Source organism: Bison bison, unplaced genomic scaffold (assembly GCF_000754665.1).
Source record: "Bison bison bison isolate TAMUID 2011002044 unplaced genomic scaffold, Bison_UMD1.0 scf7180017864223, whole genome shotgun sequence".
NCBI lineage: Eukaryota > Metazoa > Chordata > Mammalia > Artiodactyla > Bovidae > Bison > Bison bison.
Window position 1 is genome coordinate 1,581,281 of NW_011494795.1, and position 16,534 is coordinate 1,597,814.

Genomic DNA, 16,534 nt, shown 5'->3' on the forward strand with positions numbered 1-16,534 from the left:
CTTCAGTCGTGTCTGACTCTGTGTGACCCCATAGACGGCAGCCCACCAGGCTCCGCCATCCCTGGGATTCTCCAGGCAAGAACACTGGAGTGGGTTGCCATTTCCTTCTCCAATGCATGAAAGTGAAAAGTGAAAGTGAAGTCGCTCAGTGAGTGTCCGACTCTTCGTGACCCCATGGACTGCAGCCTACCAGGCTCCTCCATCCATGGGATTTTCGAGGCAAGAGTACTGGAGTGGGTTGCCATTCATTTCAAAGAAAGAAAGAGGCCATGAGAGGAGAAAGGAAGCAGGAGTGGCTGGAGAACTGGTTAGACCTTGTGAGAACAAAATTTAGACTCCTCTGTAAGGCCCATAGGGCCTTTCAAGAGCTGCCCCAGGGTTCCTTTTCGGTCTTCACTCATCACTCTCATGGCAGTCTATGGTACCACGCAGATGACTAAGACTCATGACTTCATCGTTCATGAGAGGGGGCCAGAGCAGCGATGGTTCCTGAGGTCACAGCTTCCAGAGCAGGGACAGAGTCACACAAGAAGCAGGACAGAAACCTTAGCGACTGAACAACGGGTGGCCATTGGCCGCACAGAGGGTCTTCGCCCACCTTCTCCACTTATACTGCACGTACAGTATAGCTTTTTCCTCTCGGTGAAGCGAAGACAAAACTTTCTAAAGAGATAGAAATTTCTTCATGGCAGGGGTGGGGATCTCAAAGTGGGGGCTGGCATCCCTGAGGAAGGCCCCCTCTTTTTGGCAGAATAGGCGTGTTTGTATGCGTCTGGATGTGTGTCTCTGTGTATATGTGTGTATGTACAAATGCCTACCCAGTCTCTCCCTCACCTTCCCCATCACTAAGCACCCTAGTGAAACCTTCACATCGATATTCACACGGACTTTGTCACCTATTGGGAGAGACAGATCAGTAACATCAGAGAATGTCCCCAATAGCTACCTTTATCAATTATCCTGTTACATCAATAATGACGATTACCAAAGAGAAGGTAAGTGCTATAAACCTTAATAGAATTAGTGGTCTATCCATGCATGTTTGCAGGTAATGAGATGGGAGGAGGTATAAGTTTCTTATCTCTGTGATAGGGAGTTAGAAGATACCACTTGATGTATCAATAAACAGATATTTAAGTATATAAGGTCACTAATAAGGTGCTCAGTGTACTGTGTAAAACTGGGGGTTGCATCCATTTTATCATCTTTCCTAACTACTTATTCATCTCATGTTAAGGAATTGTCCAAGTTACACACTGGGACCCAATCTTCTCTAGTTTGTCTCTAATTCCTCTATTTTTACTCTAACAGCTCCAGCCACATGTAGGTATCTAGCAATGATCAGGGAGTGTGAGAGTTTGACCGAAGGTACGATACCTTGGTAGGCAGCCTTCCAGATGGCCCCCCCAGATCTCTGCCTACTGGTCTTCACACCCTTTTCAAGTTCCCACTCTGTGTACTAAGGGTAGTTTGTATGATGGTTAGCACATGGAGAACTGATGGTCTAAGGTGTCCAAGATTAGTTTGAAAGATGCTGTGACTCCCACTCTGCTTTCTTTCCCTCATCCCTCCTTCTGGGGGAAACACAACGCCATGTTGTGAGCGAAGCCCAGGCGATGAGGATCCGAGCCTGCCAACAACATGGAAGTGTGCTCCGAGCAGATTCTTCTTCCCCAGAACCCTAAAATGTCTGCAGCAAGGCAATGGTTGGACAGCCACCTTAGGAGAGACTGAGCTAGGACCACCAAGCTTTGCTGCTCTCAGATGCCTGACCCTCAGAAACCATGGGAAAAAAATAAATGCTCGCTTGGGGGGTAATTTATTACACAGCAATAATCAACACATATGCTTAACTAGATTTCCTGCCTCTTATCAGGGTAAGGAACAGCCTAAGGTAATGCGTTGTGAAGATTCTGTTGATCTGCCTGGCTACCAGGCAACAGCTGTGATGTCATCAGGATTAGAACCCTCACTCCAAAAGGTCTTGCCAATGTGGGATGTCAAGTCCCAGATGAACAGACTGTCTTTTCTGGTAAGCACATCTATTTCTGCTTTCTTCTTTACTTCCCCAAACAAGGTCAATTACTAAAGGGATCTTCAAGCCAAAATCGTTTCTTAATATTCCTTTTGTCAACAGACACACTTGAAATGGTGATTTAATGTGGATATTGGCAATTAAGAGTGTGTCACTCCCATTTCAATCCCTGGACTTCTCTCTTTAAGTTTTGGGACCTCAACCCCAGTGCAACATGCAAGAGATGTTAAGTGTTTTTAACAATTTTTATATAGGGCTAGTCAGATATATGATTTCAGTGAGTTGTTAATATTAAAAATGAATATATAAATAATAATAATGAATATATAAATAACATATAAATAATTATTATAAATAATAAATAATAATAGTTAAGCTCTATTTCAACTGAAAATATCAGGATGCATATTTGAAAAGATATTTAATTTTACTTAACGGCTCTCAGTTTCCATCCAATATAAGCCATGTAATGTGGAACAAGGGCAGTTTTGAGATTTCTTTTTTTTTAAAGCTTCTTGAGACTAATGAAATACTGCAGTTAAAAATGACTTTTAATGTCCTTTTGGGAGTCCCTGAGAACCTTTATTTTTATGTCCATATTCTCATAACCCTTATATCCTCACACCATCAGGTGGATTTTATTTCTCAAATTATTAAACTTTGTAAGAATAAAGTTCCTTTCTACCATAACTCTCTTAAATCCCCATGCCTCCCCCTTCTCTCCCCTACACAGTTGTCGGTTTAGTATATGTTACTCCAATCTTTATTCGATTACACAGATAAGTGTGTACTACAATAGGACAGCATTGTTTCGAAAGGGTTTGGTTTTGCAAAAACAATGGCTAAAAACACATTTTTCTGCAACTTGCATTTTGTTTTCCACTCCGAACTATGTCCTGGGCAACTTCCATGTTTAGTGTAACACAGTATTTTGTAACTTGATATTCCATAATTTGGCCATGCCTCCAGCTGAGGGAGAAATAGGCGTCTCCGATAATATTACAAACAACTCGATAAGTAACATCTGTATCCAGTTTGTTTACACGGAGTCCGACCACTAGTAGCTGTGATTTTTAAACAAATTATTTAACCTGTCTCAGTTGTTCATTTGTAAAGATCCCACTTCACCCAACCTTACAGGGTTACATGAGAATTAAATGAATTGACCTATTTGTGGGCAGCTCTTCGTAACTGTAACCCAAAGCCGTTATTTTCTTCCGTTAGCTTCGATCCTTCAGTTTCGGCTCCTGGGAGACGACTCCAGGGGCCGTGCGCTGAGCGTCATTTTCCAAATCAGAGTAACTCTGAACCGGGTGGAAGAATCTTCCTCTGACATTTTCCTGGTGAAGGTGAGAGGATTTTCTGACGGTTATGGCTTTTCTACTCAAAGGTTAACGGAAGTGAGAAGTGAGCTGGACACACATTCTCCAACCCACGAGCTGCTCCTTCTACCTAGATGCCCAGGCCGGTCCCTCACCATCACGCTTGGGGTCCGAGCTCTCGGCCGAGAAGTCAATGGCAGGCGGCGCAGACACAGTCCCCGCCAGGTCGCCCTCTGCCTCGCCCTTCCGCCTCGAGCTGCAGCCCAACATCCCCAGCGATGCGCGAGCCATAACTCAAACAACCCGCCAGTGCATCGCGGCTCTAAACTGACCCGGAAACTATCGCCACCGGATCCGGAAGTGGCACCTTGCGAGGCGGAAGTCCCGCCTCGGCCTCCCGCGCTCCGCTGTCGGGGGCGGGCCCTGGCCGAAACCCCGCCCCTTCTCCGTCGACTATGGAGGGCAGGGCTGGTCCAACGTGGATGCAGCCCTAGAGCTCGCAGCCAGGTGGGCTTCTCCTCGGGCGACTGCCAGGGATGCAGGGCTGGCCAGGGTGCGCCCCCGCCCGCTTGATCGCAGCCTTCGCTCCCGGCAGCCTCTCCCCCCTGCCCTGGAGAAGGCTAAAGCCCCCCGCTGACCCTCAGACCCCATTTAGGTCTTTCCTCCCCAAGTAAGCAGAACTCTTCATGTCTAACTGGTCCATCATTTCTTTTCTCCCTGGTCTGCACATTGCCTCATAAGGAAGACCCTGCAGTTAAATGGGTGAATGAATGAGTTTATTGCTCAGATGAGTACTTAAAACATTGTAATAAATCTTGAATGACTCCCCTTAGTAAGCAAAGATTGTAAACATAAAAGCGTAGAGACAAAATTGTGAAAGGGAACTTCATATTATTTAATACCTCCCTGTTCCCAGCAGCTGTAAAGTAGCTCCTCGGGGAGCTGACACATCGAATTTGCTGCTGGGGAATCCCAGAACCAATCTTTAAAATTTTACACTGTTGAAATTATTTTATTTATTATCGTTTGGAATTACCTCAAGGCATTTTCTTTGTTATACTCACCAACGCCTTAATGGTGCATTTCTTTTCTGGAATCAGACATTGGCCTTCTAGAGGTTAGCGTAGATGAGTAAGAGTGAAAGCTAAAACAAAATCGTATCTTTGACAAAACAAAATTTTTATTGTTAATAGTATTACACAAGGAATAGGCAAACTTTTCCAGAAAACCTTTTGAGTCAAGTTCCATTTGGCCATTATACTCTGTCCCCTCTTCTTTGCCCTTTCTGGAATTAAGCACTCTTCACTTTATCCAAATCTTTTTCTATTCACTTCTGTACCTGGCCATGTGCCCGTAGAACAATGTATATTTTGGACTTTAGTTTCTGGATTCTTACTGAATGTTGCATTATTGTTCTACAACTTGCTCTATCAATCAACAATGTGACTTTGATAATTTTTTCATTACTGCATTTTATTTTATTAATTTTTAGCCACACCTCACAACATGTGGGACCTTTGTTCCCCGACCAGGGATCAAACCAGTGCCCCCTGCGTTGGAATGGAAAGTTTTAACCAACAGACCACCAGGGAAGTCCCCAATTACGGCATTTTATGTATTACTCACATGCAAAGCTTCTATGATCGAATTAGGTGAAAATGTTTTCAGATTCCCCAGCAAGAGTGGATTTGTACTTCTGTGCAGTATAATTGCCCGCGAGGCCCCCTTTCTGACCACCATGGCCACCTTTTCATGCTAGTGTGCCCCACACTCCTCTTATTTGCCTAGTAGATCTTTCACACTTCCGTTAGGTAGCCATTCCCTTGTATTTGTTGGAACCTGTAAAATGCAAATCTAATTATCCCTTCCTCATTGTGTTGTTGAATGTAATTAAAGAGTTAACATATAATTCAGACATACAGAAGATGTGCTGGGCATATAATACCATGATAACAAGTAGTATTATTATTTTATTATCTCTGATGTATGTATTACCTTATTGCCCTAGAAGCAACTCTTCTAAGAGACTTCATTCTGCCACAGACACTGACAACACCAGGATCAGAGAAAGCACTCTGGTGGTAGCAAAACTTCCTTAATCCTCCTTTATTGTACTAAGCTGGGATATTTTTCAGAAAGACTTGTGAATTTTCTCCAGCAGTGCTTTAAGACAATCTACACACTGAGATCTCCCTCCGTCTCTTTTACTGCTGCTTTTGCACACGCTAGCCCATCTGCCTAGGAAATCCCATGTCCCTAACCTTTTCTGGTCTCGCAGTAAATCCATGTATATACAGCTTAATGCTGGGGAATGTATGTTCTGACACTAACTGTGAGATCACAAGCGACGTACTTAACTTCTAATCTATAAAATGGAAATAGTAATTGTACCTACTTCATAGTCTTATTGTAGATAGTAAATGAGTTAATATTTTTAAACCATTTAGAAGAGGTTCCTGGGGGCATAGGGACCTCTCAGCTATTAGCTGGTAGCCAATATTAATGCTACCAGCAAAGGCTCAGGGACCTCCCCAGTGATCCAGTGGTTAAGACTTCACCTTTCAATGCAGGGGTATGGGGTTGATCCTTGGTTGGGGAGCTGAGATCCCACATGCCTCAAGGCCAAAAAACCAAAACATAAAAAAACAGCAACAATATTGTAACAAATTTAATAATGACTTTAAAAATGATCCACATCAAAAAAAAAGAAAACAACTTTAAAAAATACCTTTGCTTAATGCTCATCCTTCCTCTTTGCTCCTAGGACACTGATCTTCCTCCCAGCACTGACGGACATCACTCAGGTCAGACACTCTGATCCTGGTGGGAGTGTCGGTTCTTTAGCCTTTGACCATTAGACTCCCTAACAGGAAGATTTCTTCTGAAAGTATATAATTTGTGTCTTCAGCACTCACTGAGGTGAGTTGGACATTCTTCCTCCTTTCTCCCCATTTCTTCCCCTTGCCCCTCTCCTTCAAGCCTGCAGTGTCCTAAGAATATAAATGTTGGGTACATATGGTAAAGTTGGTGCAGCCACAGAAGGAAATGAGAACAAGATTTGGAAGAAAGTTGATGATACGCACAGGTCCCAGAGCAGGGTCACCGCATGGCACGCAGGGGCAAGGAAAGCATTGGGTTTTGGTTAAGGGGCACAAGATAGGAGTGAGGGGAAAGCCTGAGCCCGACCTTGATTGGGTTGGGTTTTTTTTTTTTTTTGATGGGGGTTTTAATGGGAGAAGCAAGATACAGCAGAGTGAGCAGCTTAGGACTGGCTTGTTGGAATAATCTGGAAGGCTTTACCATAGGGGTATCTCAAGTTTTCCCTGGTGGCTCAGATGGTAAAGCATCTGCTTGCAATGCGAGAGACCCGGGGTTCGATCCCTGGTTTGGAAAGATCCCCTGGAGAAGGAAATGGCAACCCACTCCAGTACTCTTGCCTGGAAAATCCCATGGACAGAGGAGCATGGTGGGCTACATTCCATGGAGTTGCAAAGAGTCAGACTGAGTGACTTCACTATCTCAAGTTGCCTGGTAGCTGGCCCTGGGGTGATTTAGGGGACAGGAAATATTGACTCCTGTGTGAGGGTGAGATAAGGAAGAGGTGAGGTCTTGAAGCTTGGGACGGGTTGGTTTGCATGGGTTAATTGAACTCTGCTATCTCTATGAGTTGGCTAGCTCTGGGACAGTCTCTCCTGGCCAGCAAGCTTTTTAAGATGTCAAAACATCAGCATCGTGAAATACAGAAAATAAGAGCACGTGATCCATCAATGCAGATCTGGTTGCTTCTGCCCAGAATGCTCCCCCGCCCCAGCCCCCACTTCACCTGCCTTCCAGTTACTATCCCTCAGGTCTGTAATGAAATGTTGACTCGTTGCATTTATACATGTCACGGGACCTCGCGCCCTTTGTTAGTTTGTTTGAGCCCCACCATGACAAAGTGCCACAGATGGATTTTCTCATAGTTCAGGAGGCTGAACGTCCAAGGCCATGGACCACAGGGAAAAACCAAGAGATGTCCATAATAACGTAAGCTGGTAAAGAATCCGCCTGCAATATGGGAGACCTGGGTTCAATCCCTGGTTTGGGAAGATACCCTGGAGAAGGGAATAGTGACCCACTCCAGTATTCTGGCCTGGAGAATTCCAGGACTGTATAGTCTGTCGGGTTACAAAGAGTTGGACACGGCTGAGAGATTTTCACTTTCACATCTGGGGTCTTAACTGCCTGACCAGGGACTGAACCTGCTCCCCCTGCATTGGAAGCGTGGAGTCTTAACCACTGGGACCGCCAAGGGAGTCCCCACACTGCCCCAGTTTATAAGGATGCCTGTTCCTGTATTACAGTCAATTCAAGGACCTCACATTAACTAGATTACCTTTACAGAGACCCTATCTTGAAATAAGGTCATATTCTCAGGTGGTGGGAGTGATGACATGAATGTGTTGCAGGAAGGGGGACCCCTTTGAGGGCCTGAAACTGGGCTCTTGTCTAACACTCGGAAATGAATTGTCCAAGGAGACACATGTGCTGACAAAGCAAGAGATTTTATTGGGAAAGGGCACCCGGGTGGAGAGCAGTAGGGTAAGGGAACCCAGGAGAACAGCTCTGCCACATGGCTTGCAGTCTCGGGTTTTATGGTGATGGGATTAGTTTCTGGGCTGTCCTTGGCCAATCCTTCTGACTCAGAGTCCTTCCTGGTGGTGCACGCCTTGTTCAGCCAAGATGGATGCCAGACAGAAGGATTCTGGGAGGTGGTCGGACAGGTGGTGCCTCCTTTTGACCTTTCCCAAACTCTTGTGGTTGGTGGAGGCTTATTAGTCCCCTGTTCCTTACCAGGACCAGCTGTCTAAAACAACTCATGGCAAATGGTTACTATGGTGCCTGGCCAGGGTGGGCGGTTTCAATCAGTGTGCTTCCGGTAACAAATGTATCTACTGTGTATGTGTTTCCCCTAACAAATGTATCTACTGTGTGTGTCCGGGGAACACACTTTAACCTAAAACACTCCCCTCACAGCTTTCTCTTCATCTTACTAGGTTAGTGCCTCCCACTCTGCACTTCATAGCACTTCATCCGTCTCCGACGTGTGCTACATCCATCTCCCATGGGTGCTAAGTCACTTCAGTCCTGTCCAACTCTTTGCAGCCCTATGATCTGTAGCCAGCCAGGCTCCTCTGTCCGTAGGATTCTCCAGGCAAGAATACTGGAGTGGGTTGCCATGCCCTCCTCCAGGGGATCTTCCCAACTCAGGGATCGAACCCATGTCTCTTATATCTCCTGCATTGGCAGGCAGTTCTCTACCACTAGCAGCATCTGGGAAATGCCTCCATCTCCCATAGCGTTTAGCATACCTTCATTCTAGATGTTGCATTTTTGAAGCCAATTTCTCTTTCTTCCTCCAAGTCCCCTCCCCATAAAAGCACAGTGAAAACCCCATTAACACAAGCACTGTTTATGTGTCTCTTGGTCATTTTTCTCCGTATGATGTACACCCTTTGATGCTCAGTGGATACTCAATGGAAAATTGATGAATGAATGAAAGTGTGAACTGTTTGGAGGGGAAAGTGGTCCATGTAAATAACTATACTCATAAATTAATGTGTTTGTTGCCTGGAGAACATTTAAATCATTTTTACTAATTTCCAGAAGTAATCCTCTTGGGATGCATGACATTATGCTTGTAACTTAATTAAAAGGATTTATACATTTGCCCTGTAAGCAATTTATTACATTCCATAAAGAATCCCCTTGGAATCAATTTCATCACAGTTGCAATCTAATTTGAGATACATGATACCTATTCAATATTGTGTTATAACTCTGCATTCAGCAAATATCACTCAGTTATGTTTGATCATGTTCTTCACATAAGCACTAAAGTTATTTTTTATTATTTGCTATTTTGTTTCATCTACTGTGATGAAAGTCACTGCTTCAAGCATTTCTAAGTTGTTACTGTTAAGACTTAGAGACCAATTGACTTTACATACCTATCTTTTTTTAATCAGCCAAACTTTTATACTCTAATTGGGTTTCCATTGATTGTATTGACTCTCTCTCTCATCTTATTTTTATTCTTGTTTTTGTTTTACATTGGTCCAAAAAAAAAAAAAAAAACAAGAACCATATGAATCATTATGGTAATAATACACATTATGGTTTTCTTCAAACGTAAGATATTGTTAAATATCTTTGTTGACCAGCCAGCTGCACCCTTATTTCATAGTAAACATGTTTTCACAACTTATTTCTGCTCCCTCATTTGAAACCTGAGGTTATCACATCACTGTCCATTTCTCTGTCTTCATCTTCTGACTTTTGTGTCATTCCTTTATGTCCATCGGAGAAGGCGATGGCACCCCACTCCAGTACTTTTGCCTAGAAAATCCCATGGACAGAGGAGCCTGGTAGGCTGCAGTCCATGGGGTCGCTAAGAGTCGGACACGACTGAGCGACTTCACTTTATGTTCATGGAAGGCTGTAGTCCCGACTCTGTTTCAGCCATCCTACTCCTCAGTCAGAATTATTGCTCCCAACTTCACCATCTGTATGGATGACAAAGTCACCTTGATGTATAGTTTGCACCATTTTTCAAAGAGAAGTGGGGGAACTGAAATAATAGAAGAACAAAGAGACTGGTGAACTCTCTGAAGAACTCCCTCCTCTGCTCCTATGATCGTGTTTCCTGTGTTTTCCACATGTAACATCACTTCTATATTATGCCCAAACAAAATTGGCATTAAAAAAAGAAACTCTTAACAGTGACATCAGCAAAAATGGTAGCCTATGAACCTCAAGGGGCCGACTCTCACACTGAAAATCCTGCCAAAAAAAACTGTCAGAATCACCCTTATCAAAGCTCCAGAAGACAGTCAAAGGTTTTCAACAACGAAACACATGCTTAGTGATGGTCCAGAGACCAAGACTCCAAGTTCCCAGTGCAGAGGGGCCAGGCCACCTCTAGTTGCAGTGCACGGGTCTCTCATTGCAGTGGTTTCTCTTGTTGCTGAGCGTGGGCTGGAGGGCTCCCCGGGCTCTAGATCACAGGCTCAATAGTTGTGATGCGGACCGGATTAGTTGCTCCGAGGCAAGTGTGATCTTCCCAGATCAGAGAAAAGCCCACACAGCAACAGAGACCCAACACAGCCAAAAATAAATAAAATTACTTAAAACAGTTACTAGTATGATCATTTGTAAACTCCCCTGAGACGTGAGTCTGTCAGAGTTGACTGTCATTCTTCTTAAAAAAAAAAAAAAGTATTTATTATTTATCTTGGCTGCTCCAGGTCTTCGTTGGGGCATGCAGGATGATTAGTTGGAGCGTATGAACTCTTCATTGCGGCATTCAGGAACTAGTTCCCTGACCAGGGATCGAACCCCACCCCTCTATATTGGGAGCACAGAGTCTTGGCCGCTGGACCACCAGGGAGGCTCCCTGATTATCATTCTTCAAGTCAGAAAAATGCTGAGCCTGGTGGTAGCCTTTTCCTTTGGCATCCTTCACTTTGTTCAGCTCCACGATGAGGTATTTTTCTACTAAAGCTGTGAATTGTTTCTTTCAAATGCATATCAAGGTGAATTACACATTCAATCTTCCTTTCCTGGCTTGATTTTCTTTACCATCTCTGTCTTTGAGTCTCTGTGTCCAAGTCTTCAAGTCACCTTGCTTATTGCCACTCAGCCTTCAAGATTCAATCTCTCTGTACTTTCCGCAGGAAAAATGAAAGTTGCTCAGTCGTGTCCGACTCTTTGCGACCCCATGGACTATACAGTTCATGGAACTCTCTAGGTCTGAATACTGGAGTGGGTAGCCTATCCCTTCTCCAGGGGATCTTCCCAACCCAGGAATCGAACCGGGGTCTCCTGCATTGCAGGCGGATTCTTTACCAACTGAGCTATCAGGGAAGTCCACTCTGAACTCCCCTCCCATTTACCCATGCCTTTCCAGTTGTGTTATTTTCTCCCACTCTTCTTTTCTGGACAATTGTCCTTAATTGCTTAGCTGTTTTATATAAACATCCTGAAAGCTACTGAAGGCAGGGACAGTTTGGACTAACTCATCATTTCTCTTTCCCTGACTTCCAAAATAGTACCCATATCTTTGGTTACCTAGGTGGATATTTGCTGAATGAATGCAAGTGTCAACTGTCTCAGGAAAAAGGAGCTAGACACAGCTAAGGGTTGAATGTGTGAACCAATGGCTTTATTGCCCAGATGAACATTCAGAACATTATAGTAAGTGCCACGGGAGTCCTTTCAGAAGGCACTGCATTTGTAAATTTATTTTACTCTTTATATTACAGGCATTTTATTAAGTTCTGGAGAAAAATCTCTTTGGGATCAGTTGTTTGCTTGTGTAGTTGCTAAGTTGTGTCCAACTCTTTTGTGACCCCACTGGACTGTAGCCCACTAGGCTCTTCTGCCCATGGGATTTCCCTGGAAAGAATATTGGAGTGGGTTGCCATTTCTTTCTGCAAGAGATCCTCCGACCCAAGGGTTGAACCGGAATCTCTTGCATTGGTACGCAGATTCTTTCCCACTGAGCCCCCAGGGAAGCCCTATTAGAATCTTTACAAACTAAAGTGTGTCTCTTCATTTAGATAGTCTTCCTTTGGGTCTTGCATGTTTTTCAAGCTTATTATTTATTCTTTAGTATTTTGTTTAGCTCTTGAGAGTATTTTTTTCTATTTTTCTAATTTGGATATTGCTATATATAGATTTCAGGCTCCCCAGGTGGCAATGGTGATAAAGAATCTGCCTGCCAATGCAGGAGACAGAAGAGATGCAGGTTTGATCCCTGGGTCAGGAGGATCCCCTGGAGGAGGGCATGGCAACCCACTCCAGTATTCTTGCCTAGAGAATCCCATGGTCAGAGGAGCCTGGTGGGCTGCAGTCCATTTGATGCACAGAGTCAGACATGACTGAAGCCACTTAGCACGCACACACGCACACACGCATATATAGATTTGACTTTTTTATTGTGGTAAAATATATATAAGATTTATCATTTTAACCATTTTCAAGTGTATAGTTCAATGGCATTAAGAAAATGCACATGCAATTGACTTTATTTTTTTTGCAATTGACTTTTTAAATAGTCATATAAATCAGTCACTTTTCTGAAAACTCTTCAACAGGTCTTATGTATTTTCTTTTATCCCCAAAGAGAAGTATAACATGCTAATGAGAATAAGGTTGTCTCCACTCGAATACAAATATCTTGCTTTGATGGTGGGGAGGGGCAGACTTCCAAAACCACGTTCGATCATTGTTTAGGATAGTATGCTTTCTTTTTTACAAAAATTTCTTAATATTTATTTTTGGCTGTGTTGGGTCTTATAGTTGTGGCTCATGGGCTTAGCTGGCCCGAGGCATGTGGGATCGAACGTGAGTCCTCGGCACTGGAAGTCTGTCTTAACCACTGGATCAGGGAAGTCCCAGTGAGGTCCAATCTTAGTGATCGGTCTAGCAGCCAGGTGAGGCTTTGGGGCAGATCCTGGAGAGCGCATGGTCCTGTGGGGTACCTGCCTCCTTCGAGGCTTCTGCGTGGTCTTCAGGTCGTGGGGGTGGGATGGGAGCGGGCCTCTTCTACAGGCCCCAGAGCTTCAGATGAGTCTGAGGTTCTACCACTTAGGTTTTCATCCTTAGTCTCAGGGTCCCACCTCTTCCTTATCAGAGCCCTGACTGTGGTGTTGGCGAGTAACCATGACTAAGAAGTTGACCATTTCTAAAGTTCAGCTCCTTTTTAAAAAAATTATTTTTAATGTATTTATGGCTGTGCTGGGTCTTCGTTGCTGTGTGAAGGCTTTCTCTAGTTGTGGCGAGCAGGGGCTACTTTCTGGTTGCGGTGCTCCAGCTTCTCACCGTGGTGGCTTCTCTTGTTGCCGAGCACAGGCTCTAGAGCACGGGCCTCAGTAGCTGTGGAAACACCGGCTTAGTTGCCCCGCAGCACATGGAGTCTTCCGGGCCAGGGATCAAACCCACGTGCCCTGTTCTGGCAGGCGGATACTCAACCACTGGACCACCAGGGAAGTCCCAAAGTTTTAGCTCCTTTTCTGTGAGCCTGAGCCTGGTCCTCAGAACTCTCTGCCCTCTGACTGCAGGTGACTGCTGCTTAACAGGCTGCTGAGCAGATCCTTCTGGCTTTGCTGTATATTGGTTAAGAGAGTGCCTAGAGGCAGTTGTTTTGCCTCTTTCAAGCATCAGTAGCCACCTAATTTCTGTTTTAAAAAATTTCCCCCACGTCCTCAAACACCAGAGAGATTGAATAAGCCAATGCACCCCCATCTACCACTCTCCCATCCACCTCCCCCAAGATAATGGTCATCACACAGCTGTCAGCATCCTAGTAAGCACCTGAAATCCTATCCTTAGACTCTGCTTCTTAGGACCACACCGGGTACCAACTCTTTTAAGCTGAGCCACGGAGAAGCAGGGCTTGAGACAATTCCAGTGCCTGCATTTCATGGAGGGGGAGTGTTTGGGGAGAAAGGGAATGGAGGAAGGACGGTCAGGAAAAGGAGTTAAGTAAGGATGCAGTCTCAGGGAGATGAGCTTGCTTCTGATTTCATTGGCTCTGGAATGTCAACTGTATCCTAAGGTTGGTCACTGTTTGAGGCAAGGTCTTTCTGAACCCTACATCAAGTGAGCCACTGGCCTAGGCTAAAAGGGGGAGGTATGTGGGCTTAACTTGCCCACGAGACAGCCCCGCATCAGCCAAGAACAGCTGTCAGAACTGGGTAACTCTGCGTTCTTAGCGGCCAACACACAGAGCAGCTGGGAGTGGTCGGGCAATAACAGCACCCACCACAGGCTCCTTCGGTATCTAGAGGCCCTTGGAAAACCTAATTTATTCCTTTGAGACACTTTTTGCTCTTTGATCACGTGATCACCTGGACTGGGAGGCGGAGCACTTGGTGTCACTTTCTGTGCGTGCGCTCAGTCGTGTCCAGCTCTTTGCGACCCCATGGACTGTAGCCCACCAGGCTCCTCTGTCCATGGGATTCTCCAGGCAAGAATACTGGAGTGGGCTGCCATTTCCTACTCCAGGGGATCTTCCCGATGCAGGGATGGAACTCAGGTCTCCTGCACTGGCAGGCAGAGTTTTTAACCACTGAGCAACCTCGGAAGCCCCTGGTGTCAGTTTACCTCTGGCGTAAAGACAGCATTGGTCAAGAAACTAGCTAAGTAATTTGTGTAGGTCCCACAGCTTGTAAGAACAGAGGCAGAGTGAAATTTCCTTCCAGCAGCATTCACTTTGGGTTGAACTCTGGTCTGGAGGAAAATGAGTTTCTGTGGCAAAAGCCAAAGACCTGGCTGTTTGAAGGCAGGGGCTTCCTAACATCCTTTGTCAACCTCTGCACTTACATCATAGGTTTGCTACAGTAAGTGGCCCTGAAGTTCTTTAGAGGAGTAGGGCCTCTCTGTTTGTTTTCAAGGCATAGAGGAAGGAGGAGGTAGGAGAAGGCCATGGGACAACCCCGCATCTCAAAAAAATTCTGTTCTAGAGAATGCCAAGGGATTAAAAAAAAAAAAAAAATCCCTGGGGCGAGAGAGGATGAGATGGTTGGATGGCATCACTGACTCAATGGACATGAGTTTGAGCAAACTCCTGGAGATAGTGAAGGACAGGGAAGCCTAGCATGCTGCAGTCCATGGGGTCACAAAAAGTCAGACATGACCGAACGACTGAACAACAATTCTACTATATTAAGAGGCTGGTGGCAGGGGCAGTTTGTCAATAGGATGTGAAATGGAAGATGAAATCAGAAGCCAGACTTCTCATGTGGCTTCCAAAGAAAGCATTTTGAAATAATCACAAAGCTCAGGTGACAGGCACTTGACTCCTTAATTCCTTTTCCTTCTGTATTTAATCACCTGAAAGTCATCTGGAAAAGGCAAGCAAATTACTGGCTCCATCCCTATGGCTGGTCTGTTCTTACAAATCTCTTAATAGTGTTGCCAGGACCATGCAGGTGAAATTTCATAAGCATTCTTCATCAGGAAGTAAATTGTGGTGTTAATCCCCAAGTAAAGTTGCTCAATCCTGTCCGGCTCTTTGCAACCCATTAGACTGTAGCCCGGCAGGCTCCTCCGTCCATGGGATTTTCCACGCAAGAATACTGGAGTGGGTTGCCATTTCTTTCTCCAGGGGATCTTCCCAAACAGGGATCGAACCCGGGTCTCCGGCATTGCAGGCGGATTCTTTACCGTCTGAGCCACCAGAAAGATCTTTAATCCCCAAAGTGGGTCCTGAATTTTGGAGGCTTGAAATTCACTTTTTCCTTTCTTGTTTCCTCAAACTTCAGTGTTCTGATTCCAAATGCACAGCTGATCACTTGAGTGACTTCTTTCTTAACAGTAAAATTAGAGCTACTTAGATATAGGGGGAGCAGTAAGATTCTGAAGGGCGGGGGTGGGGGAGGGCCGCTAATGGAAGAAGAGGCATGGAGCGGGATGTTTGTAGGCAGTTTCGGCTGGGCCCTAAGAGCAAAGGGAACTGGAGGCCTTCCGTGCCAGGAAGAGCAGACTTTTCTGTGGGTCAAGAAAGTAGCTAAAGGCTCTTAGGAAGGGAGCGACATCTGACCTGTGTTTTTTTAAAAAGAGGATCCGGGCCACAAGTGTGAAGGTTGAAAGTGGACAGCAGGGTGACTGGAAGGAAGCGAGCGGCCAGGCTAGGAAGGGACGAGAGTCCCCCTGGGTAGGTTCAGGTGGAAGTGACTTGATGTAGTAGGGTCGGGAGAAGGAGAGAGACAGAGGAAGCACTCAAGTTAGTGCAGTAGAGGGCCGCGTCTGCTCATCAAAGCAGGGAACCACACGGGGAGGAGCAGGCTGGTGGTGGTGGAAGGCAGATGCCACAATCAATTCTGTTCTCTGCTCGGCCTCGCGGTGGAGACATCCAATAAGCGGCTGGATCTGGCCCTCAGGAACAAGAGCCGGTCTAGCTGCCCCCACAGAAGGCGCTCGGCTCGGAGCTGAGATGATCCCGTGGCGGGATGGGTCGGGCCGGGGTGGTGGTTGGGGGTCTGCCTCTTCTGGAGCCCGGGTGGAAAATTCTCCGCTTGCAGGAACACGGCTGGAGAAGTCCGAAGGTCCCCCGCTGGCTCCCGCGTCCTTAAATGCCGGGTCGCTAGGCTGAGGAGAATCTCTCCCGGAGCCCTGCCGTTTTAGGGTGGGG

The 16,534-nt window shown here is 45.5% G+C and overlaps 1 protein-coding gene across 1 annotated transcript in view; it reads right to left on the minus strand.

Moving 5' to 3' along the window:
- The window catches only part of EIF2AK1 (eukaryotic translation initiation factor 2-alpha kinase 1), a 37,530-nt gene extending 32,826 nt beyond the window's left edge, over positions 1-4,704 (minus strand). Inside the window, exons 1-4 of the mRNA XM_010845778.1 lie at positions 4,689-4,704; positions 3,690-3,810; positions 3,513-3,613; positions 835-896 (exon numbers count right to left, since the gene is read on the minus strand). Of these exons, the coding sequence (XP_010844080.1) occupies positions 835-896; positions 3,513-3,613; positions 3,690-3,810; positions 4,689-4,704 (300 nt within the window). The remainder of the gene's footprint in view (positions 1-834; positions 897-3,512; positions 3,614-3,689; positions 3,811-4,688) is intronic.
- Positions 4,705-16,534: the final 11,830 nt, after the last annotated feature.